Here is a 26,280-nt window from a genome sequence, read left to right as displayed (position 1 = left end):
AACTTCCTGAAAATGATACAAGTTGACAACTATGTCTTTACATGGCAGCTAAAGGGACTGCTGTGTTTGGAGCATTACTAGAGATGAGCGAGCGTACTCGGAAAAGCACTACTCGCTCGAGTAATTTGCTTTATCCGAGTATCGCTGTGCTCGTCCCTGAAGATTCGGGTGCCGGCACGGAGCGGGGAGCTGCAGGGGAGAGCGGGGAGGAACGGAGGGGAGATCTTTCTCTCCCTCTCTCCCGCCCGCTCTCCCCTGCTCCCCACTGCGACTCACCTGTCAGCCGCAGCGGCACCCGAATCTTCAGGGACGAGCACAGCGATACTCGGATAAAGCAAATTACTCGAGCGAGTAGTGCTTTTCCGAGTACGCTCGCTCATTTCTAAGCATTACATTAGACTGGCGGAAGTGAATATGGATTTACACACTATGCACATTCCCTATAAGTGGGCAAGCTATAAACTAAGGGTGCGTTCACACAGTGCGGTTTGCATGCAATATAAATGACAATATAAATGACATTGGGGGGAAAAAAAAACCGCTAGCGGTTTTGCCGCATTTGCAGTAATGCATTCACAACCGTGGAAAAATGGCATGTTTTCTTTCTAATGCAGTTTTCATCACATCCAATTCGCCCTGTGAATGTCCCCTAAAGTGGTTTTCCAGGCACAAATGCCATTGATGACCTATCCTAAAGATAGGTCATCAATACTTGATTCGCCAGGGTCCGCCACTTGGGAAAACGACCGATCAGCTGAGTGGACCCATGCTGACAGCGCCGCTATACACAGGGCTCAGAGCAGAAGTTGCTGCTCCGACGCATGTTTAGTGGTTGGCTAGAGATGAGCGAGCATACTCGCTAAGGGCAGTTACTCGATCAAGCATTGCCCTTAGCGAGTACCTGCCGACTCGGAAGAAAAGATTGGGCTGCCGGCGGCGGGCAGGGCAGAGCGGGGAGGAACGGAGGGAAGATCTCTCTCTCCTTCTCCCTGCTCACTGCCGCAACTCACCAGCGCCGGCAGCCGAACCTTTTCTTCCGAGCGGGGAGATACTCGCTAAGGACAATGCTCGATCGAGTAATTGTCCTTAGCGAGTATACTCGCTCATCTCTATGGCTGGCGCTTGTAACTGCAGATGCAGCGCCTATTGATTTCAATGAGAGCCACTGCACAAGGGTGAGAGTAGCGGCTTCTGCTCTGACCCCTCTGTATAGCGCTGCTGACAGCCTGCACCCGCTCAGCTTATTGGCTGGGTTGTCGAGCTGCAAACCCCAGTCATTCAACTATCGATGACCCATCCTGAGGATAGGTCATCAATAGTATTTGTGCCTGGATATCCCTTTAACACTGCTTTGCCTAAAGCCATAGTCCCTGAAATCAGGACCAAGCATACTATATAACACAGTGTGATAATGCCCTGCGCTCTGATGTACTAGGAAACAAGTGTTAGTGGGCTATACAAGAAGTATTTTATAATCGAGCACCCCAACCAAAACCTGTACTCTGGGCTATGCCTATTGCACGGCCTGAGCTGGCAATATAAAATATTAAATTTCTCTATTTGGCCTTCTTTGAACCCCCGTGTCATGCACTGTCCCCTCAGGCCCAGCTCTAGATATAATATATCACTTTACTCTGGGGTGCTCCTTCAAGTAAAGGCAGTTCTACCCAGGGTTACCGATCAGGGCGGGAAGAAAGGTGTTAAATCTTGCACCCATTGTGACGGACATATGATGCATACGTTTATATATACAGACAGCAGCGACTTGGCAACATGTTGGAAATATCCTGGTGGACGATTTTCTTGGCAGGGGCTCTGATCAACTTCTTGTGTTGTTCAACGATAATCCAGACAACTCTGAACAAGGAGCTTTCAGGTTGACCGATTGTGGAGACGTCAATTACCCAGTAAGTGTTGAAGACAGTATTTTCCTGTAGTAAATCCTCACAATACTAAAACATAGGATTAAGTAAAGGGTTTACACTGCTCTGAAACATTTCGGGAGCATTCAAGAATCACAGTATAGGCCCTTTTACACGCAACGATTATCACTCAAAATTTGTACAAGTGGCTAAAAATGAGTGATAATCGTTACATGTAAACGCGGGCATCGCGCACTTTTCGTTTGAACGATGGATTTTTAGTTTACTTAAAATCCATCGTTCAGCCGCTGAAAGACTGAGAAAATACACTCCATTGGAATGCATTTAGCTCATCTTTCAAAAGACTGCAGGATGTTCTTCCCGCGGCATGTTTACACTAGCAATGAAGAGAACAATGGAATGTGGCGGCAGCTGTTTGCACAGCTTGGCATGTGTTTAAACACACACTGGGCTCTGCAAACAACTGATAGAGGTCCTTTTACATGCAAATTAGGACGATAAAGTGTTAATGGGCATTAACACTTCATGCAAATACATTGTTAAATCTTTCAGTCATATGCAAGATTATCTTTGCATGTAAAAGGGCCTTAAAGCCCCAACTCACAGATATATCAAACTGTAGGGTAAGGAAGCAGAAGCAATTGTGAATTAATTTCACCCTTTTTTGTGCAAACAAAAGTGACATTGGTGCTCTGAAAATGCAACAACAAGACCCCCTAATAAAGTGAATGAAGACCTTTTCTCTCTCCTTCTCCTTCCTGACTTATTCTTCTCTAGTCTTGCTTTTTGCTGGTGTCCTTGTCACTACTGGTACATGAGGCGCTACCTGCAGCCCAGTCAGGTTGCACAAGTAGTCCTGCTCCTCCAGGAGGGCACATCCACGTGTCTCGTTGCGTGAAGGTTTGCTGTTTCTCTCAGCACAGTCTCAAGGGCATGAAGCAGATACCAGAATGTGCCCCCCCTTACACGAGGAGGGCTGAAGAGGACCGTAGAAGGGCATCAAAGCAGTATCAGGAGGAGCAATGCCAGAGTCCTACAAGATAACCTCCAACAGGCTACTGGTCTACATGTTTCTGACTCGAATATCAGAAACCTCCATGAGGGCGTCATGGCCGCCCAATATCCTGTAATGGGACATGTGCTCACAGCCAAGCACCATGCTGCTTGATTGACATTCATCAGAATTGGCAGGTCCAGCATTAGCGCCTAATCCTCTTCACAGATGGAAGAGAGTTCACACTGAGCACATGTGACAGACAGGAAAGAGTTTGGAGATGAGAAGATCGAGGTCCAATATGTGATTTAAATGTTCCTTAAAGGGGTTGTCCCGCGAAAGCAAGTGGGGTTATACACTTCTGTATGGCCATATTAATGCACTTTGTAATGTACATCGTGCATAAAATATGAGCCATACAGAAGTTATTCACTTACCTGCTCCGTTGCTAGCGTCCCCGTCTCCATGGTGCCGTCTAATTTCGATGTCTTCTGGCGTTTTTAGACGCGCTTGCGCAGTCCGGTCTTCTGGCTGGTGAATGGGGCCGCTCGTGCCGGAGAGCTGGTCACCGCGTCGTCATCGTAGCTCCGCCCCGTCACGTGTGCCGATTCCAGCCAATCAGGAGGCTGGAATCGGCAATGGAACGCAAGGAAGGAGAAGAAAATCCACGGTGCACCATGGGAGAAGACCCGCGGTGCACCGTGGGAGAAGACCAGCGGCACCATCTTGAAAAGAAGAAGCTGCAGAACGCTGATGCAGGTAAGCGCAATGCCATTTTTAAAAACTAACCCATGCTTTCTTTTTAACAGGGCAGAATGCGGGGGTAAGTGAAAAAAAATTTTTTCCGCTTTTGCCGCGGGACAACACCTTTAAATTGTTTTGAGCAATGTAGTAAGTTATCTGCTTTTCTGCTAGTCATACATATCCGCACTCTACTTGCCAGTGAGGACAGAATAACTCATTGTAAGCCCGACATATTCATCCTGTCCTAGGAGACCAAATAATTGCAGTAAATCAGATCTTGCATTGACCCCTCCATCCATCCACCGTGATGCGCAGCACTTCTGAATGTGCACATTATCTTCTGATGTCTTGTGAATGTTCTAGATGCCTATTTTGGTTAAAATTTAATTAAAACAGATACTTTAATGTGGATTGGCGATTTTTCTCGCAATTCGACAATGCTACAAATCGCACGTATGTGAAGCCCATGCTTTCCTATGGGTTCTTCCACACGAGCGATATTTTGTAGCCAGCGACATTGCCAGACTACAAAATCGCAGCATGCTCTATACAGCTGCGATTTGCATTTTTTTTTTCTAGCCCATGTTTCCCTATGGAGCCTTCCTTTTTGTATCGCATGGAACGAAAACGCGATGCAACTTTTACAGTAGGAAATACTATTGTAGAAGCCCTAACTGCAGTAAAAAAACAAAAAAAAAATACATCACCTAAGGGGTGCCTATGATGAATAGCTGTGATTGCTTTATCAAGCGGTGGCTGTGATTGGCTGAGCCCCTGGAGCTGATGAACCAATCACAGCCAGCACCTCCCTGGAGGCGGGATTTTGATCCTCCAATCCAGGAAGGGCTGGCAGAAGACTGGAGATGTTTTTTTTTTTTTTTTTACTGCAGATAGGGCTTATTTTGGGGGTAAGGCTTATATTTCAAACCCCCCTCCCCCCGAAAATCCTTGCAGGTGGTGCTACAAAGTAGCGCGACTGTAGCACCATGTACTACTTTGTAGCGCCACAAAATTGCGTTATCGCCGCGAGAAATCCTAGCGATATCGCACGAATCCTCTGTGGATGCGGCCTTAAAAGAAACTCCCAAAACATCTGCTGCTACCTGGAAATATAGGGCATACCAGTTAGTGTTGTGACTGGACATATAGTGCGTTGGGGTTGATCTCATTGCTGATGTGTAATGCTACGACACTATACATATGCAAGGCACGGTGAAAACTCATCCAAGCGTTCGTTCTGATTGCACGATTTAAGTGCAGGAAGAGCAAACAGTTTAAGTCAACAAATTCCCAACTACTGCAATGAAAAGTCGTGCATGAAGGAGGAATTGACAGTCGGTGGCAATTCACTAATCCGGGGTCAATTGTCCACCTGCACCCATTATTCTGCGACGCTGGGCAATGGTGTTGTTCACAGGTGTAGTATAACATAAGAATCAAGTGGCGTGTGACCTGGTGAACGAGCGAACCACGCAGTTTCACCCCCATGCCGTGCGATTAAGTGGCTCATAAAAGCGACCCTTTCCAAACCAAGTTGTATCCTGGTTTTCCTAGGGGGCTTACTCTTTTTCTACTATTATACAATGGCGCTATCTGCTGGCTAAAGCCAGTACTGCATGAGGTGACCCGTTGGATAGGCTCCGAAAGCAGAGAGGCTGGCAATATACAGTAAGAGAACCCCGACGGACGTCTTCCAGCCTTAAATCATAAAGTCGTCAGACAGTGGATTAGAAAGGGTTAAATGGATTGTGTCTGGCAACTGGGGTACCAGCGTGCTGAAAGTATGTCCTACAAGACTGTTCAAGGGGTAATTCTTCTATAAAGGCCTGAATGTATTGCTGAATGAGCCGCTGATATTCTTCTCTGTCAAGGATTTCCTCATAAAGAAACAGACCGATGGCCGAACATGCTTAACCAGACATTTAATACTCAACTGACACTGGATGCAACATACTCCAATAGCCCATGGATTCCGACTTGCCCAAACACGTTGATTGATTCTGCATGTTAACCTTTTCCAATCCAACCTGTATCCTGGTTTTCCAAGGGGCTTACTCTTTTTCTGCCATTATACAACAGCGCTATCTGCTGGCTAAAGCCAGTACTGCATGAGGTGACAGATTGGATAGGCTCCAACAGCAGAAAGGCTGATAAAATACAGTAAGAGAACCCCGGCGGGCGTCTTTGCGACATCAGAGCTGTACAGCCTTAAATCATAATGTCTTTAGACGTCAGACAGTGGATTGGAAAAGGTTAAATACGCCATCTCGGTTGAATTTGGACTCCTCTGTCTATATGATGAAGGTTGTAAAGTCCGAATCCTCTTCTATAGCAGCCACTCTGGGGGTTTGCTTGAAGAAATTCAAAACTATGGCCTCTGCACCTGCACAGCCGTGTTTTCGGCGTCGCCGTCTTGAGAGGTTTCTGGCACGGTGCAGTTCAACTTGTCCTGTCTGGTTGACTCTTCGAATAATTCAGTCAAGTATCTATGATCTCCTTGGATGATTTCAGTACTTTTCTCCAGATTTCTGTCATTTCATCTACATTCGGCATAAAGTATTTGGAGATCACATGACTCGGCGATCGCGTACAGCATTGTTTACTGATTGTCACGGCACTGACCGACAGACAGCGGAGAAGAACACAAGCCGGCTGAGGCAGTGGATGTTTTGGGTGATGTTCGGCTGAGTATTTGGGTCCTGGTATCTAACATTGTACAGTCAAGTACCCCCTTCAAGTCAACGGTGTTCTCTAATGGCAGTAGCTTCTTCCAGTAGGTTAATGCATGTTGCCACACTGCAGAAACTGTTCAGCAACATGACGATTCATCAAGATGACGATTCGGCTCCAAATTCTTTAGATCTTATTCTGATCAAGAGAAACAAGTTCAATCCTTGGAAGCCCCACAGAACAACTTCAAGAACCTGCTGCTCTGCAGATACAGTACTACAGGGAACTTCAGAGGTCCGGGCTTTGATGAGTCAGAGAGGGACCAGCACAGTATAAGGCAGGGTATATACCGTGTTTCCACAAAAATAAGCCCTACCCTGTTTTTCAGGGAAGAGGGGGGGAGGCTTGAAATATAAGCCCTAGCTACACTACATTAATTAAAAAAAGCAATACTTATCCAGCAGGCACCATCTGAGTCTCTCATGCCGCTCCGCAGAGTTGCCGCAGCTTGCTTGCAGTCCTCAGCAGCCGACAGAAGATTGTGTTCTGGTAAAGGCGTTTGTAAACCCCGCCTCCAGGAAGCGATGGCTCTGATTGGTTCTTGAGCGCCGCGGCTGAGCCAATCAATGCAGCGCTCGATGAATCAATTACAGCCATTCAATTCGATGGCTATGATAGATTCATTGAGCGCTGCAGTAATTGGCTGAGCCGCAGCGCGTTTTGAGAAATCTGAGCCATCGCTTCCTGGAGCAAGGTTTACAAACCCTGTTACCAGAACGCAATCTTCTATCGGTGACTGCAAGCAAGCTGCCGGAACTCTGCAGACCAGCGGGAAGGACCCGGACTGTGATAGGTTAGTAGCACACAGACTTGTTTACCATGATTACCATAGACATGCGCTCGAACATGCTTTTCGAGCACTGTCTATTCTATTTTTCGCGTTTATTGCACTTCATCAATGATGGGCTGTGCTAAAGCCGCTGTTTGGGATCAGGAACGCTGTCTCTGAATGTAGAATTGCTGCAGAGCTCCGTGATTGAAATACCGGGGCTATGCTGTTATAAGATATCCCCCGAAAATAAGACCCCGTGCCTCTTTTGGGGCAAAAATGAATATAAGACAATGTCTTATTTTTGGGGAAACACGGTATGTATATTATAATATTGCTCTGACTTGCCGCTTCTCCTACTCGTTGTCAGCTCGTTTTTACCTTAATTAAAATGTCCCACGTTCTGAGCTGAGACGTTGACGGCACCTAATCAGGAATAAGCGGGAATCTTCTAGACGTGGATGTCAGGCCGCTCCCGTAAGCTGCTAGGATTCCTTCTCTTGAACATATTTCAGCCCACGACCGAGCTGTCTGCGCTGCACGGAGGTGACAGGAACACCTCAGCGTCGGGCCTCTTATCTGCAGGCACATTCCCTTTTTATAGTACGTTATTGTCTCCCGAGCTTCCTCCACTCAGTTTAACGAATGTGTTGTGAGCCGGAGGGATGGAAATACCATCTATAGATGCTGCGCTACCAGGAAAACTGTTACCGGTGTCATTACTGTCATGGGCAAGTGTAGTGTGAAAGACAAACATGGAATCAATTTGGAGGACACAGGGGTGCCGTGGGCGCGGATCAGCTACACAGGCGTCAGGAGAGCGCATCGGCTACGCGGGCGTCGGGAGAGCGCATCGGCTACGCGGGCGTCGGGAGAGCGCATCGGCTACACGGGCGTCGGGAGAGCGCATCGGCTACACGGGCGTCGGGAGAGCGCATCGGCTACGCGGGCGTCGGGAGAGCGCATTGGCTACACGGGCGTCGGGAGAGCGCATCGACTACGCGGGCGTCGGGAGAGCGCATCGGCTACGCGGGCGTCGGGAGAGCGCATCGGCTACGCGGGCGTCGGGAGAGCGCATCGGCTACGCGGGCGTCGGGAGGGCGCATCGGCTACGCGGGCGTCGGGAGGGCGCATCGGCTACGCGGGCGTCGGGAGGGCGCATCGGCTACGCGGGCGTCGGGAGGGCGCATCGGCTACGCGGGCGTCGGGAGGGCGCATCGGCTACGCGGGCGTCGGGAGAGCGCATCGGCTACGCGGGCGTCGGGAGGGCGCATCGGCTACGCGGGCGTCGGGAGGGCGCATCGGCTACGCGGGCGTCGGGAGGGCGCATCGGCTACGCGGGCGTCGGGAGGGCGCATCGGCTGCGCGGGCGTCGGGAGGGCGCATCGGCTGCGCGGGCGTCGGGAGGGCGCATCGGCTGCGCGGGCGTCGGGAGGGCGCATCGGCTGCGCGGGCGTCGGGAGGGCGCATCGGCTGCGCGGGCGTCGGGAGGGCGCATCGGCTGCACGGGCGTCGGGAGGGCGCATCGGCTGCGCGGGCGTCGCGAGGGCGCATCGGCTGCGCGGGCGTCGCGAGAGCGCATCGGCTGCACGAACGTCGCGAGAGCGCATCGGCCACACGGGCAGTAAAGCAAATATGTGCTTCAGCTTTCTCGGTAAATCTTGTATTCGCATTATGCTATATCGTATTTACATGGGTGAGCGCGATATCGATCTGAGCACTTTGGACTGAAATCACACAAACTTGCAATTTTTCCCCGCGATTGCCTTGCATTTTGCAAGAAAAACACATTGCATGCCCGAAGATGTGATTTTCATGTGTGTGAAAAAGTTATTTCTATAGCAAAAAAAAAAAAAACTACATTGCACTCGTATGCAAATCGCACCTGCATGTGAGCGCAATCCGATTTTTAAAACATTTTTTAAATTTACTCGGCTAAATTAGACCACTAAAAAAAGAGCGATAATGCCAAGAAAAAAATTGGATTTGCCGTGGGTTTTTTTTCTTTCCCACAGCCTCGCCCATGTCAATTGACCCATTGCAAATAATGGGTTAAATTTTCATGCAAGGTTTATGCTTTTCGCAACTCACAAAACCAACGCAGTAAAATCGCCCGCGTAAATACGAGAAAATCCGGCGTACATCGTACACTATTTAAGGTCGGCTGCACACGAACGAGTCGGATTCCACATGCGGCAGCCCGCAAGGGAAACCAGCTCCGACCCCGACCGGCGAGCCTGCATACTTGTCATTTCTTTACTTTATGGGCACAGAAAATCGTATTTCATTTCCGTGAGTGTAAAGGAAAATGCGATTTTTATATAATTTTTTTTTTATATATATATTTTTTTATTTTTATATATATATATATATATATATAATAATAATTTTTTTTTTTTTTTTTTTAAACACACCTTTCACAGCATGGCATTTGCTGCAAATCCTCCATGCGGTCGTCGGACGTGGATTCCACAATTTAAATCCGCCCCTCCTGTAAGATCGGCCTAACTTTTTTTTTTTTTTTTTTCTGTAATTGCGATGCATTGTGGCATTAAAAAAAAAAAGGCATCGGGTCCGCTCAAGCCGGATAGGATTGTGCCACCATCACTATGCGATGGTGACGGTGGGTAGAAACCTGACAGATACCGCCTCGGGTTGTTCGTTCCCAGTCACAGATGAGTTGCTGAATTCCAGAAGTCAAACCCTAATAGAGGAGGATGACAAGTCACATGGCGTCACGTTCCACGTCCTCCTCTGTTGGGCAGCTGTCGTCACCTTGAATCGCACAAATGTAAAGTTGTTGTGTTGGCGTCACAGTTGTTATAAAATTAATAAGGGAACCTATTAACCCCGATGTTCCCATCGCGCTGCGGTATATTTATGATCAATTATTACTCATTTATGAGGTCGCAGATTGCTGGCAGCACGCAAGCAAAGACCAACAGGGACCCTCACAGCATCTGCACCGGATCACGTTTATATCTATTTTTTTGTGTTTTAATTTAGTTTTTACCTTTTGCGACTTTTTCTTTTAATTTCCCAACAACAGACAACATTTTTAATTTCCTTTTGTGCATTTTCAGCATCTGACAGATTCTGTTCATGAAAGCTACAGATGTGGCAAACATTAAATGGCATTTAAAGGACTCTTCCAGGGCTTAACATTTTTTTTTGCACTGTTCCAGCGGCGCCACGTCCAGCACTGGAGCCCTAGTGGAACCGGGAAGAAGTCCGTACATGGCCACGTATTGTGAATGGGACTGCTCAGCCAATCACAGGCTTCAGCAGCCAAGGACGAATTGCCACTGAAGCCCATGATTCGTTGAGTGGTCACAATGTACAGTACCTGACGGCCCACCGGCTGCTTCTGGGTTCCGAGCAGCGGGCATCAGGGCTCCAGTGCTGAACGGGGAGCTGCTGGAGCAGGTGAGTACGTGGTTTTTATTTATTTTATACATTTTTTTAACAAGTGAAGAAAACGAAGTCCCAGAAAAACCCTTTGATACATTATGAGGACTTTTAACTACAATGTATTACAAAGCTGTAAATCGAGTTCTCACAATGCACCCATCTTGTTAATGATTGCTAGATCTGTACAACAGGTACATTTTTAAATGGACCCCAATGGACCTTGTGGGCACAGGATGGAGTCCATCAGGTTTCTGTAGGGGTTTTGGTACTATTTTATATCAAACTGTGCTATTTATGCATCAAAAGGTTTTGTCCGGTGTTAGCCAGTAGAGCAATGTGTGATTGTTCTCAGTGAGAGAAACCAAGTAATCTTGTAGATTTGATACCGTTTGATAGCTAACAAAAATACATGATGTTACAGCGAGCTTTCGGGCATATCTCGCCCCCTTCGTCAGGCTATTGAATGAAACCAGTTTGGATGGCACACAATTATAACATACATATGCGGAGGGGAGGAGAACACATTGCTGTTGATCAAAATAAATGTTCACACACAGAAATTTGGGACTGTTTTTCACCAAAAAACTTAAAACAACAGACAAACAGAACTAAGGCATACATCGTAAATCAGTCCACTGAGCTCAGGACAGTTTTACGATGTGTCTTATCTCTCCTTCAACCTGCACATGAAAGGAGATGCAGCACCACCTAGTAGATGGCAACATTATTACAAGTCAAGTTCTGAATTTTTATGAAGTTTTATAGCAAAAAAAAAGAAGAAAAAAAACTTATGATTTGGAGGGGGACATCCCTCTTGACCTTCATCAGACCTTTCATATTTTCCACTTATGCAAAAATCCCGGGCTGAGGTTCAATCCATTCTTGAGGGTATCAAACACATGGACACAGCATAGAGCAGATGAGAGTTATTATACTGAAGGGCAATTTCAAGTCGCAGCATCACAGAAGAATTTGGGAGTACAAATTTATGGTCATGTTTGATACCCTCAAGAAGGCTATGTGTTCCATATAGCATTGTCAGGTCATGTGATGATAGGACGACCCTGTAATGGTTTATTTTTATGCTGCCGTTGGAAATTTACCGAGATTTTAAGATTTTCAAAGACTGAAGATATGAAGCCAAGATCAGGCTAATGTACACACGTGTCCTTATTTCCAGTCCATCAGTTTGCATGTGGTTTGTGAGTTACTTTGCTTTTGAAATCGTGTGTCATTAAGGCTTATGCTGCAGCTTTGATGTGTATCCCACATAAGAACCATAAGGCTGGGTAAACACAGGGCGGGATTAGCCAGCCATGTGGACGAGATTTCTTAGAAATCTCATCTGCACGGGATGGCCAATCCGCTGCGGTAAATCGGGCTGAAACCGCGGCTGCGGCGACCACAGCCGCGGCTTTGCCGAATGCAGCATGTCTTTTTTTTTTTTTTATTATTTTTATTTCCGCTGCAGCCGCGCTCTCCTCTATGGGAGCGCCGGCCGCAGCGGAAGAGCGAGCAGCCGGGCCGCTTCAAAGCCGCCGCGGGTCTTTCCGCGGCGGTTCTACCGGCGGAAATCTTGCGTTTTTTGCTGCGGCCAAACAGCGGGATTTCCGTCGGGAATCCGCCCCGTGTGACCCCAGCCTTAAAGTGCCATTCTCGTTAATGTAAATATGTGTCATACTTTTTTCGTCTACCAGTTTGAATTCTGGGTGTCGTGGGGGGGGGGGGGGGACATGTCACTTCTTGATGTGGAAATCGTGTCAGGTTTTCCACGCATGGATCAGCCCCATTGAATGAGGCTACTTCATGTATGGATCCACCACAGCTTTCAATGTAAATTTGCAGCAGAAATATGCACTTAACCCTTTCCAATCCACTGTCTGACCTTATGATTTAAGGCTGTACAGCTCCGATGTTGGAAGATGTCCATCGGGGTTCTCTTACTGTATATTGCCAGCCTCTCTGCTGTTAGAGCCTATCCAACGTGTCACCTCATGCAGTACTGGCTTTAGCCAGCAGATAGCGCCGTTGTATAACGGCAGAAAAAGAGTAAGCCCCCTAGGAATACCAGGATACAAGTTGGATTGGAAAGGGTTAAATCTTCTGGTTTCTACTTAAATCCATGTTGGATTTTTCCAGTGGTGTATGTGAATAAGCCTAACAGAATCATGACTGCTATGTTTTCATGTACTAAGTACGCAGCATTGTGCTTTCTTTCAGGCTGACCACATGGAGGATAACGTCGTTGGGCTTCAGGAAAATCATTCTCTGATGTTGCAGACGCTGGAGGCCAGACTGCAGGTTCCCTTTAATAAACTTCTTTATAGGACCGTTACTAGAAAGCTAGCGGTCTCCTCCAGATCCTGTCCTTTCTTGGGGCCTCTGGTTACTACTGAGTACTCGCCTCTGACACTTCTTTCATCTTCACTCTTCCGAACTGAATAAGCCTAAGGCCGGTTGAACGCAGCCGAGAACCTCGCGTGATTTGGTGCGTTGCAGGATGCACCAAACTCTCGTGAATATTAGCTCCATTCTTTTGAATGGAGTCCTACATGAGTAACGTTTTCCCTCGCTGTATGTCCTATCTTTCGCATTCCTTGGAACGCATCACCCATCGCTTTCAATAGGACCGTAAAACACATCGCACACAGTGCTAGGCGCACACAAGGGCAATGCGATGTTTCCCATCGAAAACAATGGTAAACACTCGCCGTTCCCCGAACGCGACTGAAAGCCGCTCCGGAGGAACGCTACTTCACAGAAGTGATAGGAGGCGGTTTTGCTTAAAAAATATTAACCCTTTAAATGTATTACTTTTGAAAATATGAAAGGTTGATGCAGATATTTTGGCATCAAAGGCCTTGGTCACAAAGGGGTTAAGTAGGTTAACTCCTTCACAGTGTATTGAGGGGTAACGTTTTATTTTTATTTTAATCATGTATTTTGGACTGACAATCATTATTGCAATGGGATTTAATTAAAAAAACTTTGCACAGTTTGTTTGAAGGCCCATTTAGATACAACGATTATAGCTCAAAATTCGCTCAAAAGCGGTCTTTTGAGCGATAATCCTTGTGTCTAACGTGCGGCCATCATGCAGATTTCGTTAACGATACGCTCATCGTTGTCTTTTTTAGCTATCTGAAAGACAACGATGAGCCTGATCAGTGCCACACGCTGAGTTCTTAGCGGTATAACGCTGATACTATTGTTTCAGCTGGCACCCCGCTTGGAGAACACAGTAGGAGTATGCAGAAGACAGCGCACCAGCTGTGTTTTGCATACCCCGCTCGGAGCGCTCAGCTGTTTACCAGCTGAGCTCTCCGAGAACACAGCAGCTGTATACAAAAGACAGTGCTCCAGCTGTCTTCTGTATACCCCGCTTGGAGCGCTCAGCTGTGTTCTGCATAGAGCGCTCCGAGAACACAGCAGCTGTATACAGAAGACAGCACTCCAGCTGTCTTCTGTATACCCCGCTTGGAGCGCTCAGCTGTATGCCAGCTGAGCGCTCCGTTAACACAGTAGGAGTATGCAGAAGACAGCACTCCAGCTGTCTTCTGTATACCCCGCTTGGGGCGTCCAGCTGTGTTCTGCATAGAGCGCTCTGATAACACAGCAGCTGTATACAGAAGACAGCACTCCAGCTGTCTTCTGTATACGCCGCTTTGAGCGCTCAGCTGTATGCCAGTTGAGCGCTCCGTGAACACAGCAGGAGTATGCCGAAGACAGCGCTGCAAATGCACTCTAGATATGTCACTACTAAAGTGACTAGAATGGAGATGCTCCTGGTAGACGCTACCACCAGTTGGATCCATATTAGTCAGCTCAGTCGTGAAGTGTTTAGAGTGGAGTTGCTAAAGGGAGGATCTGCCAGGAAAATATCCATTCTAGTTGCAACCCAACGCTGCCCAGTTCCCCTTTTCAGCCAATCTCCACTGCATCCTGTGTCCCCCGCTGTGGATTCCTGGCCCAATATTAGCAGCTTTGTCCACAGGGTCATAGCTAATATCAATTTCACAATTTAGCAGAATCTTTGAATTCTGTGGCATTAAAATAGCAAATTAATCCAATTCATTTGATTCATCGCCCTGCCCTGCCGTTATGGTTTTTATGCCGTTCATCCTGCAGTATACGTAACCTGCTACCTTTATTCTGAAGATTGCTACAATGACGGCGATGCCACAGACTCTGTATGCCGTTCTTTTTCTTTTCACTACCTTTGCACTATAATACAATTCACAAGGTTTTTCCTTGTCCGCCTCCTATGAGATGGAACGTCTTTATTTTTCAGTCAGTGTAGCCGTATGTGGACTTGTTTTCTGCGAGGTGAGTCATTTTTTGTTAAATAACCTTTCTGAGGTTCATATAAATTATTGATTAGCTTTTATTATTTATTTGTTAATGGAATTGGTAGAAAAGCTATAAAAGACAATCCGAGGGAATGACGCCAACTCCGTTAGGTAAAATGACAGATTAGGTGAAGGAAACATTGTGACAGTGTAGGGAGTTAAAGGAATTCCCGTGTTTTATATCAGCATGTCACCTTTTCTCGTTTAGATTCGTTCAATTAAACCTCCCCCGTTAGAGCCATTGTTTTAGAATGCAGGATGGAGCTAATTATTAATCTTCTCGCTTCGGTAGGACAAATGTAATCCAGCTTGTGAAAGCAGCATGACCCGGTAGTCTGAGGTCCAGGAATGATGGCTCAGAGATGTCACTTTTTTATTACCTCAGTAAAAGTTGAAAATAAATGGGTAAATGTGAAAACTCCATCGATGTGGACTGGATAGTTATCCTTGAGTTCACCTTTTATGCCATGACACTTACAGGCAAGTTTACGATCACTTGAAGAACTGCAGCGCCACGTCCAGGTCCAGGATGGAATCTTGGAGTCCTCATGCCATGCATTACGAGACATGTCTCTGGGAAGGGAGACATTGATGCGGCCCGCCGAGAAGGTACTTGCTACACTTGTCTATCAGATTGCGCTAATACCGCACCGCACTATTGTCACATACAACCTTTTTGTATTCTTGGTCAGTCACCCATTTTCTTCCATACAAAACATCCCTGAAGAGATCCACCTCTTACAATCCCGCTGGTTACTGACCACCAGATTATAGAGTAATGTCCCATTTACACGGGACAGCGGTCATCTAGACGACTGCACGAGCGCCGACGTCACCGCTAGGTTGTTCGCGCTCGTTCAGAGTGTTTAGAGAGGCGTATCACCGCCATGTTTAGACAGGCAGATCAGCGATCTAGTGATGATTTTCATACTGGTTGAACGTGAGCGACCAATGAACTGTAAATAAATAGTGCTTGTTGGTTGTGCATTTAGACACGACGATTATTGGGCAAACTTGTTCGTTTGAACGCGATTATAATCGTCCCGTGCAAATGGCACTTCATTGCCGGTGATAGCCGAGTGCTGTACTCCACTTCCAGCGAATGGAGCGGTGACCACAAGGCCCCCCCCCTCCAGCCCAATGGCATTGTGGGCTCGGCGTATATGCGCCGGGCCCGCGACGTCTAATTGAGCGCACAAATGTTAGATTTGTGCGCCTCTTCACACCTTTTTACGGTACCAGCTGGAGCACTTGAAAAAAGGCCTACGGCCATGTGACAAAAAAACACCCAAATCTTTTCTCCCGAGCGGGCAGGTACTCGCGAAGGGCAATGCTCGCTCGAGTAATTGACCTTGGCGAGTATGCTCGCTCATCTCTACTCAAGGTGTGTTTGTAGTCTGTTGCCATGGAAACACATAGGTCTGCATTGGAGTTGTAAACCATAGATGGTTGGAAATGTTGAAACAGAATTCTTATCACAGTAGATTCTTATATTCGATGCATTTGAGTAAAATAAATAAATGCTCAGTATGCTTTACATACTCTATAGTGGCAATGGGAGAAACTCAACCCTTAAAGGGAACCTGTCACCTCCGGATAGCACCATGAACTTACTTACGGTGCTGTTTAGAAGGTTCCTGGGTAGCCAGGGGGATGTATTTCTTTATACTCACCACTGTGTCCCCCTGGGGACTATTGCACATGGTGTGTAAATCTGACTCTTTTCAGACCGCTGTGTGCACTCCCATAGAAGTCTATGGCAAAGCGTGCGCAGGGTGGTATAAAAAAAGTCACATTTTCAAACCGCACACAATCTTCCCCAAGGGACACCATGGGAGCGGGTGAGTGTAACCAATACAACCCCCGACTCCCCGTCACCACCTCAAACAGCACCATAACTTAATTTATGGTGGTGTTCCAATGTGGCAGCTAAACTTTAATGCGCCTTACAGGTGTCAAGGCCCTTTTACACGGGCCAGCAGTCGTTTCAGTGACTACACGAGTACCGATGTCACCACTAAGGTTGTTAGCGCTCGTGCAGTGCATTACAACTGAAAGTCTTGCCGGGCGGCCGCTCGCTTGCTTCTCATCAGCTTTTGGCTTCCTGCTCAGCGCTTCCTATGGGAAACACTGTGCGGGGAGCTTTCACACAGCACAGAAAGCCAGCAAGTGCTAACGAGGTAGTTAAAACCGACAGAAAAGTCAGCTTAAACAACCGCTAGCGACAAGTGAGCGATAGTTTTACTTTCACACGTAACGATTATCATTCACTTTCGGCCCGTTTGAAGAAATTTTGAGCAATAATGGTTGCGTGTAAAAGGGCCTTAAATCTTGGATACCATTAACCCATTATGATTTGTTGTTACAGGAAGGTCTGGTGTCCCTGTTAGATGATGTAGAAGACTGTCCTGCTTTTCCTACTACAGATATCTCTTCCCCTGTTGACCCTACGCAACTTGTGGAGACAATATGGCACCGCATAGTCGATGATTTACTGGTGGTGGGTGTGAAGTTGAAGCCCTCCGTTATGGAGTAAGTAAGCAGTTTACCTCTTCGTCAGTACTACATTCCAGAAAATATTATTATTGTACAGGATGATCCTTTCTATACATCCACACAGACAGTAATAAGTATTCATCCTCCCATCCATCAGTAATGGCCTATCCATCATAGAGGAAGAAGCCCCTTAAAGGGGTTGTCTCGCGAAAGCAAGTGGGGTTCAGCACTTCTGTATGGCCATATTAATGCACTTTGTAATATACATCGTGCATTAAATATGAGCCATACAGAAGTTATTCACTTACCTGCTCCGTTGCTGGCGTCCCCGTCTCCATGGCTCCATCTAACTTCAGCGTCTAATCGCCCGATTAGACGCGCTTGCGCAGAAGGCACACGTGATGGGGTGGAGCTACGCGATGACGCGCAGAAGGGGCGGAGCCAGAACGCCGCTGCTGCCGAGCCGAAGGCAGAAGACCCTTCTGCGCAAGCGCGTCTAATCGCGCGATTAGACGCTGAAGTTAGATGGAGCCATGGAGACGAGGACGCCAGCGCAGGGAAGGTAAGTGAATAACTTCTGTATGGCTCATATTTAATGCACGATGTATATTACAAAGTGCATTAATATGGCCATACAGAAGTGTATAACCCCACTTGCTTTCGCGAGACAACCCCTTTAAGGCTCTGATGACTCTTGCATTTATCATACCGTATGTCATATCATTGTCTGCCATCAGACATACCAGACCCTCTGACGGGGACTCCCATTATAAATCAGTGGGATCTATCAATATCTTCCGGGTTGACGATGGATCCATCATAGCTGTCAGGGTTTGTGAATAGCAGGTATGATGTCCGTGTGATCGCAGCCTCAGCCTGATGGGCGTTATTTCTGTTTTGTGAAATGACAGATGTGTACAGCAGGCCAGAACAGTCACTTATTAGCGTCCGGGCCGATCAGACCTAGAAGAAGGTTATGTGATAAAAGAAGGAAGTGACTCCTCTGGAATGGCATGTTTTTATGTATCTTAAACTGTTCATGTCAGACATCCTCGCAGATTAAAAGAGTGTATAAGGGCCTCCTGCACACGAGCGGAAATCCCGCGGCGGGATTCCCCACAGAATTTCCGCCTGTACACGTCTGCATAGGATTGCATTACAATACGCAATCCTATGCAGACGGCTGCAGTTTGTCTGCGCGAAATCACGCGCAGAAAACAAACCGCAACATGCTCTATTTCTGTGCGGGGCTCGCAGAGCCTCGCACAGAAATGTCACTCCCCGGTGGCCAACTCCGGTCTGCGCATCGCCGGCTGCCCAGCAGCCGGAGCTGCGGGAGCGGGTGAGTTCCACGCTGCTCTCCGCAGGCGATCGGGTCGGGTCCTACTGCAAGAATTCTCACAGCCGGATCCGACCCGGCCGTCTGCAGGCGGCCTAAAGGGGTATTTTCATCTCAGCTTTTCATAGCCGAGTTTGGAATATCTATGTTTGCACACTTTATACTCAGCCGGGGATTATGGAAACAGACAAGGCGACTATCCTACGCTGCTTCTAGTCACTTCTATAGAAGTTATGGAGACCGGGTAGGACAGCCCCGCTTGGCTATATCCGTCATCCCGACCATGGCATGTAGGCAGGACAGGGGCCTTGGGGTGCTGGGGGGTGGGGGGTGGGAATGTTGTTCTGGAGATAGACTTGGTTTTGGATATGCCATAAAGGTCTCGAATGGGACCCCTTTAAGTTACACATTAATTGAAGGTCCCTTTGCAAAGTTAAAATGGTCAGAGTTGAACAAAAGTCCAATGCAAAGAAATTTTAAAGCGAACTTCCAATAATCCAGTATTATCTCTGAAAGAAAGGCCTGATCATAGAGCTAATGTCAGGAACTTTATTAGAGCTGCGTTGTTGTTCCTAAAGACCCGCTAATCCAACATCCTAAAATACCAGACTGTAGTTCATCTTTTTCTCCGCCGTTCTGAGAGGAGTCGCCTATTATTAGAAAAACATGGCTACTTTCTTTCAGGAACAGCGCCACACTTGTTAGTGGGTCGTGTCTGATATTACAGCTCAGCACTATTTGACCTGCAAAAGCAGACAGAATCTGTAAACTGATGTAGCATTTTTTTTTTAAGAAAGTGGACATGTTTTCCTAATCCTAGATAATCCCCTTAATACCTAATTGACACTAATTGCTCCTTGCCGACCTCTCCGGCTTCTGTCTCTAACCTGCAGTCCGTTGCTCATGTGGCGAGTTACAAGCTTGTTTACAGCGCTGCTCTGCTGTCTTCACAGGACACTGAGTGACATTGGCTTATCTCTTGTAATGGATCAAAAAGTCGCTTCACCCTCCCCAGTTACCGAGTGTCAAAGTAATGTGCTAAAACTCGCCGTCCGCTCCTCCCAAGACTTAGAACCCTCAGCCAAGAGACGGAGGCTCGACGACCGCAGCGAGGACAATCTGTCAGGGCATCGCTCCCAGAGACCCGGCCCTCCATCCTATCAGAACGATTTGGAGCGCACAGTCACCGCTGTCACCGAGCTGTCGCCACTGCTGGCACTTAATAACACTGCATGTGCGTTACTGCTGCACGCCAGGAGGAAAACTCAACCTGACTGTTTACTTAGAAGTGAGAAGCTGATTGTACCTTGTGGGAGCCTTTCCTTAAGCCTGGAAGATGTTTTAAAAGGAAAACATACAATAAATGTATTTGAACGCTGTCAAGGTAAATTTATACGAGAACAGATCTGTGAATTATTCAGCAGCGCGAAGGCACAAAGGCTCCCGCTCCATTATTTACAAGTCTCAGCCAGAAGTCGGAGAAAGTTTTCACTTTCTCTTAAATGGCCTAAAGAATGGGATTTTGATAAAACATAGTCAGCTGGGAGCTCAGTGCTGAATGCCACTGCCTTATTGAGCCCCGAGGCTGAATCCGACCAAGGCTACATGTACATGACGTTACACAAGACCTTTCTTACATCGTCTTCCCCTGGGTAGTTCACATGGCTTTCTATAAAAAATGGTCCTGGAGTCTAGTAGAGACACAGATTGCTGGTTGGCAAGAACTAAAGAGAAGCTGTCATCACTTTTGGGCCCCATAAACTATGTTATGGGACTGAAAGGTGAGGGAGTGGGGGAGTCTGGGGAGCTGGTACTTACCAGGTACCCCATTCCTGCACTGTGTCCCCACAAAGTTGGCTTACACACACAGCGTGACTGTCATACTACTCTGATCATGCACACTCCCATAGAGATTAATGAGGAAACGCACACACAGAGCCGTGTGAAAAGAGTCAAGCTGTGTGCGTACGCCAGGTTCGGGGGGACACCGTGCGGGTGGGCTCTCTGGTGAGTATGAAACGCAGCTCACCGGACTCCTCTTTCCTACACCTTTGAGACCCATAATGCAGTTTATGTTTGTTTATCCTATTGCCAATGCAGCCATATAATCAGCAACAGGTATACAAGTACTCAGTAGTGCGCCAGTATAGTATATGGACTTGCCACGTCTTCTGACCGGCGGAATGGTCTGCGTACCTCTACTGCTGCGCCCCACTGCGCTGTTTTTATTTTAAAACCCACCCCCGTCCTCTCCCCGTTTGTCCTCAGTAGCTCCCATGTATTTTGGATCCTGCTGCTAGTACATTGTCAAGTAGGCCATTTGCAACCCTCCCAATATCTGGTGCTGAGATGTTAGAAGGCGGCGTACTTGACTGCAGACAAGTATAAGTCCTTGAAGGTATCCATGCCCTTGTGGCAAATTTGGGAGGCATGGGGTAAAATGAAGAGAAAATGGCGCAGAAATCTGCGCAGAAGCAGCTGTGAAGACTTGTACCCATTATGCTGGTCAGAGGACTGGCAGATCCTTTTAAATATTGATATCTCTATGTGGGACTAAAACCGTGTAAGAAAAATAATAATAAAGTTATATAAAAAAGATCATGTAAAAAAACTATGGGAACACATTATAGATAGAATATAGGATGTTGCCCACATATGTGGGATCCCCATGACCACAGAAACTTTACATACATGTAGTGTAAGTCCATCACAGTCTGAGGCCTCTCTCATTGTGTGTCATGCGTGCACACAACACGCAATGCCAATAGCCCATTGATTTCTATTGGGCCGCTCACACTTGCAGGTTTTTTTTTTCGATGCTCGTATCGCATGGAAAAAAAAATCACAGCATGCACTGTTGTGACGCGTATTACACACGCATATACGTCAAGACAGTGTATGGGGATTGGCGGCAAGCAGCAAGTACGCATGTCATTGCGTACTTGCTGCGAGCTCAAGAGCAAAGCACCACTACTAACGGCCGCGTGAGCCCAGAGTAGAAAAAGGGAAGATTAGAGTAGTGTTTCTGTTTGTTTGTAAGCCTCAAAATAAAATGTGATTAAACATTGACATTTAAGTACCCTAAATAGTGTATTTAGTAAATACAACATGTCCTACAAAAAACGAGACATAGTTCCTATGCCCATGCAAACAATACATTCCAGACATGGAAAAATTAACAATTGGGTCTTGTCATTGAGAACAAAAATAGCTGGGTCCTTAAGGGGTTAAAGGAAAACTGCAGGAAAATATGATAAATTGTGCTGTGCCCTGTGCCAGGCCTGAGGGGGCGATGTGGGATCCAGAGGTTCAATGAGCGCCAAAAGTCATTCACTGCCCATTCTGGCCCTGGACTAGGCATATCACAGTGCAGCAGGTTTTCTGGAGTGTCCCTTTAAGTGTCCGTACGCCTTTATAGACAATAAATGGTTGTATTTCCAGTCTTCTCTTCTAATTGCACATTGAATATTGTGAAAACTGCATCACAATTGTTGCTTCCACCGACTCTATGGCTGAATAATAAGGAAAGCGTAATTGCCAAGATCCTTCTAAATTAAAGCCTTCTTCTGTTTTCTTGTTTTTCGGATTACAGGATTGTGGAGTCTGGAAGATATTTTTGCTGTTCTTTCAGCATTTCAGAAATGTTCCCTCCATATCTTATCACCTGATTGCACTTTAACCTCGATGAGTGAATGGATGGATGCTCATATGCATGGAGAGCCGCTGGCGCCGATGCCTGAAGTTATGGTGTGTAGGAAAGCTGGATCTCTTCACGGGACTCTCCTCACTTGGAATCCGAAGACACCGTGTGAAGGAATCCTCACTGTGTTTTACAGGTAATCTTGGAGGAAAGGTAATAACAGATGTTGTACATGTAGAGTCAGCGTCTATCTTGTCTTTCTAGAATTACTCAGTAATGACTACACTTTGGTACCAAACATGTCAATCAGGACCCATGATAACGGTACAGTCCACACATTTCTGATCAGGGAGATGCAAGGGTGTCTACATCAATTACAGTAAGTGCTACAAGTGTATGAGAATGTGTCAGTGGTGCAGTCTCAAATTTTAGTCCTGTAACTGCAAACTAGCAAAGAAGTCCGACACCTTTGATATTTTTAATGAGCCCTTTATAGTTTCCATTACTTCTGTAATGTTCGGGGATGGAGATCTGCTGGGGTTCTGCTGTAAGGTTCTCTTGCAACCTTTAAAGTGAATCCATCACTAGGTTCGTGCTGCCCCAACCACGGACAGCATTAACCCGGGACACACATGCACAGTCGGCCCATGTATGTTTTATTCTGAAACGCTGCTGCTTTTCAGAATAAACCTACTCAGTGGTTTGACCCACAGCTCAGCCGTAATGGAGCTCTGAGTCAAAGACCCGGATGGTGCCAGGCTCTCCCCGCCCAGCCTGAAGACTGACAGCTCCCTTCCTATATACAAGTAGGGAGAGGAACTGCCACTCTTGATGACGCTGGAAAAAAAGAACCCGGTGGGCCACCTCCCTTCGACTTGAGTGCTCTGAGAGCTGAGTGCCAAATAAAACCTCTAAGGCCTCATGCATATAGGCGTATTTGCATTGCAAAGTCGGTGTCCGCCTTTGAAAATCACTTTTTCCTGTCCACAAGCGGAAATCCATTGCGATTTTTCCACTCGCAGAGGGAAATTTGCAGCCTGTTCTATTTCAGCGCGGATTCCACACGGACGGATTCCAATGGAAGCCATCCGATCCTCAATCGTCATTTAATAGATGTTGCATAGAAAAAGGTTGCAGAATCCGCATCATCGCCTAGCGACAGTGCAGCATAATCTGTACTGTAATGTGCGCCGACCGGCACGTCCGCAATACAGGTTCTGAAGAATCCAGAGAGGTACATGGTGGTCACCCACTGGGCACAGGGTCCAATTCCACTATGGGATCCCACTTGTAGAATCCGGGCGGCTGTATGCATCTGGCCTAATTGTCTCTTCTGAAACGCAGCAGCGTTTCAGAGTAAAACGTACGTGGGCTGACTGTGCATATCTGTCCCAGGTTCATGTCACCCGTGGTTTGGGCAGCATGAACCTGGTGACAGGCTCCCTTTAAGCAAATGGGCTTTGTAGACTCCTAGGCCGCATTTTCGGGTCCTGGGACGTATTTTATGGACAACACATTTAAGAAAGAAACTCGGACAAAAAAAACACATTTTGATGCATTTTCTCCAGTTCTGATGCAACTGAGAAAATAAACTTGTAGTTTAGTGGTTTGCAGATAGCAGACATTTTGGCGGTAGCTGAATCATTTTCATTAGTATGGACAGCTTGTTTATTTCCTGTAATCCCTAGAAGAAAGAGGAAAACTTCAGAGGAGTTTAGTGACAAATAAAAAGCTCTTTTTAGTTTGCATGAAAAACTTCTCTGAGCCTCCTGCCAAGTGGAGACCGTCGTGAGCAGTCGGCAGGGGAGGCCACTCACCGGCGGCATCAAAACCAAGTGACAATCATTTCTGCATTTACTATTTCTATGTACATACTCACAGGGTCGGGTCCATTCACATCTGCCATTGCATCTGACATAGGATGAAGACCGTGTTACCCGGCAGCCCCCATTGATTTGCAGTGAGGTCCGTCGGGGTTCTGTAATGGTATTAGTCGTTAAATAGCGCTTTGTTCATGCTGTGCTATTTATCCCATCAAAAGTAATAAAATTGACTGTGAAGCCTTTTGATGTAGGTGTAAACTAAGCTTAAAAAGAAGCTGTCAGTCCTCCCATCAGCGAGGACAGCTGCATACCTTTGCACAAACCTGCTCCGTTCTCCTGCATTGGCTCCCATTAGTTAGTATCTCTAGCTGTCAGTGTATGCCACCAGGTTTGACTGACAGTAAGTGGTGAAGACTGCCATACTAGTGGACCTAACGGGAGCTGGTACGGGTGAACGGGGCGTATAGAAAACCAGCGAGGAGGCGGCTGCAGAGTTGTTATATTCTTCGGAGTAAAAACATTTGTAGTTAAACGGTGATAAAAAGCAAGTGTCCGATCTGCTAGGATGCTGTTCCCATGGTGCTTGCCATTGGAATAAGCGTGCCACTCCTTTGAGACCATATTCTTGCACAAGTATGTCTGTACTGGTTACTTGAAGACAACTGTAGTGTAAGTGGCAACGTAGAGTACCGTTCCTGCCATCTAGACTGACTATGTCTAGCGAATAGCCATGTGCTTCTCTAGGAGAAATATGGACACGGCATGAACAAAAAGACTGCTGAGTAAAGGAATGAAAGACATTGCATCCTGGTTAACGGGACTGGAAGTTAGAATATCCATTGCAAGGTGTATTACTCTAGTAATACTGGGTCAGGAGGGGTGTCATCTCTCCTTAAGGAGAGCACCTAGAAGGGGTGTGGGGACAACTACGAGGTGAGTGGGTCGGGAGGGGCATCGTCTCACCCCAAGGAGAGCACCCAGAAGGGGTGTGGAGACCCCTAGGAGGTGAGCAAGGAGACTTATAAGGTCATGCATACTCTTCTGGGTAATATATGCAAATAAGGAAGATGGAACAATACATCTGCAGCGCCACCAATTGGTTGACAGCATTCCTTCAAATGCTGCCATCCAATAGGTGGCGCTGCAGAGGTATTGTTCCCCCTTCCTTCTATCCAGTAATACTATATAACAGTCATGGTGGAGTGTTCCCTTCATATGTCACTCATAGATTCGTTCTCTTCTTTGTCTTGCAGAAACAATTCAGTTCTTCTTCAGTGTCTCCACAGCATGAAAAGCGTCCTCCCGCCAACTTGTGTGGTAAATGCGATGCGACAGGGTGACAAGAATAGTATGACCATGAACCTGGCACAGTCCATGGAAGAGGAACTGCTCGCCTTAAGAAACGTGGCGTCTGCTGCAGCAAGTGAAGTTGAAAAGGATTTGACCCTGAACTGCAAAGCAGAAAAACTAGTCGTGAGCACCGCCGACTGTGATAGAAAAGAGCAGGTAGAGAGGTACCGGGAGGATCTGAGAGCAGCGCAGACCATGCTGGGGGCACATTTGCCTGTTAGCAGTGAGATGTATAGGCACAATATGCTCAGTATAGCACAGATACAAATGAAGACTGATGCGTTTGCTTGTAAAGTAGCTAATACATGAGCCGTGGGGTTGTTTTATATACATTGTTGCATATAATACTTTCCATTTAAAGGCACAGTTTACTTTTATTGGCTGTGCCTATTAAATGTAATAGTCACTCCCAGTTGTCTTTTATTGTGTTATCATTGCTCACATTAAAGTTTCACCTTTATATTAGATCCTTGTGCGGCAAACACTTTGGTTATTTTGAGTTACTTTTCTTTACTCTGCTGCTTATCCACAAGCTGCTACTATTTGATTAGTTTCTTTATCTCTCTATTAAAGGGGTTCTCCAGGACTTTTAGGATTGTTGCTATCCTCAGGGTAGGGTATCAATAGGTCAGGGATCGCCACCGACCAGCTAGTTCCTGGGCCCACTGCTAGTGCGGACCGCGCTGGAAGCATAGTGCTGTCTGTATGGTAGCAGCCCGTAGTAAACAGGCACAGGTGCTATTGAATTTAAA

At 46.8% G+C, this 26,280-nt stretch overlaps 1 protein-coding gene across 2 annotated transcripts in view; it reads left to right on the top strand.

The window, feature by feature from the left end:
• FANCB (FA complementation group B) overlaps positions 1–25,993 on the top strand; it is a 36,055-nt gene extending 10,062 nt beyond the window's left edge. For both annotated transcript variants that reach the window (XM_066599185.1, XM_066599186.1), the window contains exons 3-9: positions 1,755–1,907; positions 12,752–12,832; positions 15,361–15,489; positions 17,249–17,412; positions 19,669–20,099; positions 22,308–22,551; positions 25,432–25,993. In XM_066599185.1, coding sequence (XP_066455282.1) covers positions 1,755–1,907; positions 12,752–12,832; positions 15,361–15,489; positions 17,249–17,412; positions 19,669–20,099; positions 22,308–22,551; positions 25,432–25,837 — 1,608 coding nt within the window. In that variant the 3' untranslated portion in view covers positions 25,838–25,993. The remainder of the gene's footprint in view (positions 1–1,754; positions 1,908–12,751; positions 12,833–15,360; positions 15,490–17,248; positions 17,413–19,668; positions 20,100–22,307; positions 22,552–25,431) is intronic.
• The last annotated feature ends 287 nt before the right edge of the window (positions 25,994–26,280 follow it).

The sequence above is a fragment of the Eleutherodactylus coqui genome, chromosome 4 (assembly GCF_035609145.1).
Source record: "Eleutherodactylus coqui strain aEleCoq1 chromosome 4, aEleCoq1.hap1, whole genome shotgun sequence".
NCBI classification, from domain to species: domain Eukaryota; kingdom Metazoa; phylum Chordata; class Amphibia; order Anura; family Eleutherodactylidae; genus Eleutherodactylus; species Eleutherodactylus coqui.
This window is presented reverse-complemented; position numbering and strand designations above follow the sequence as displayed.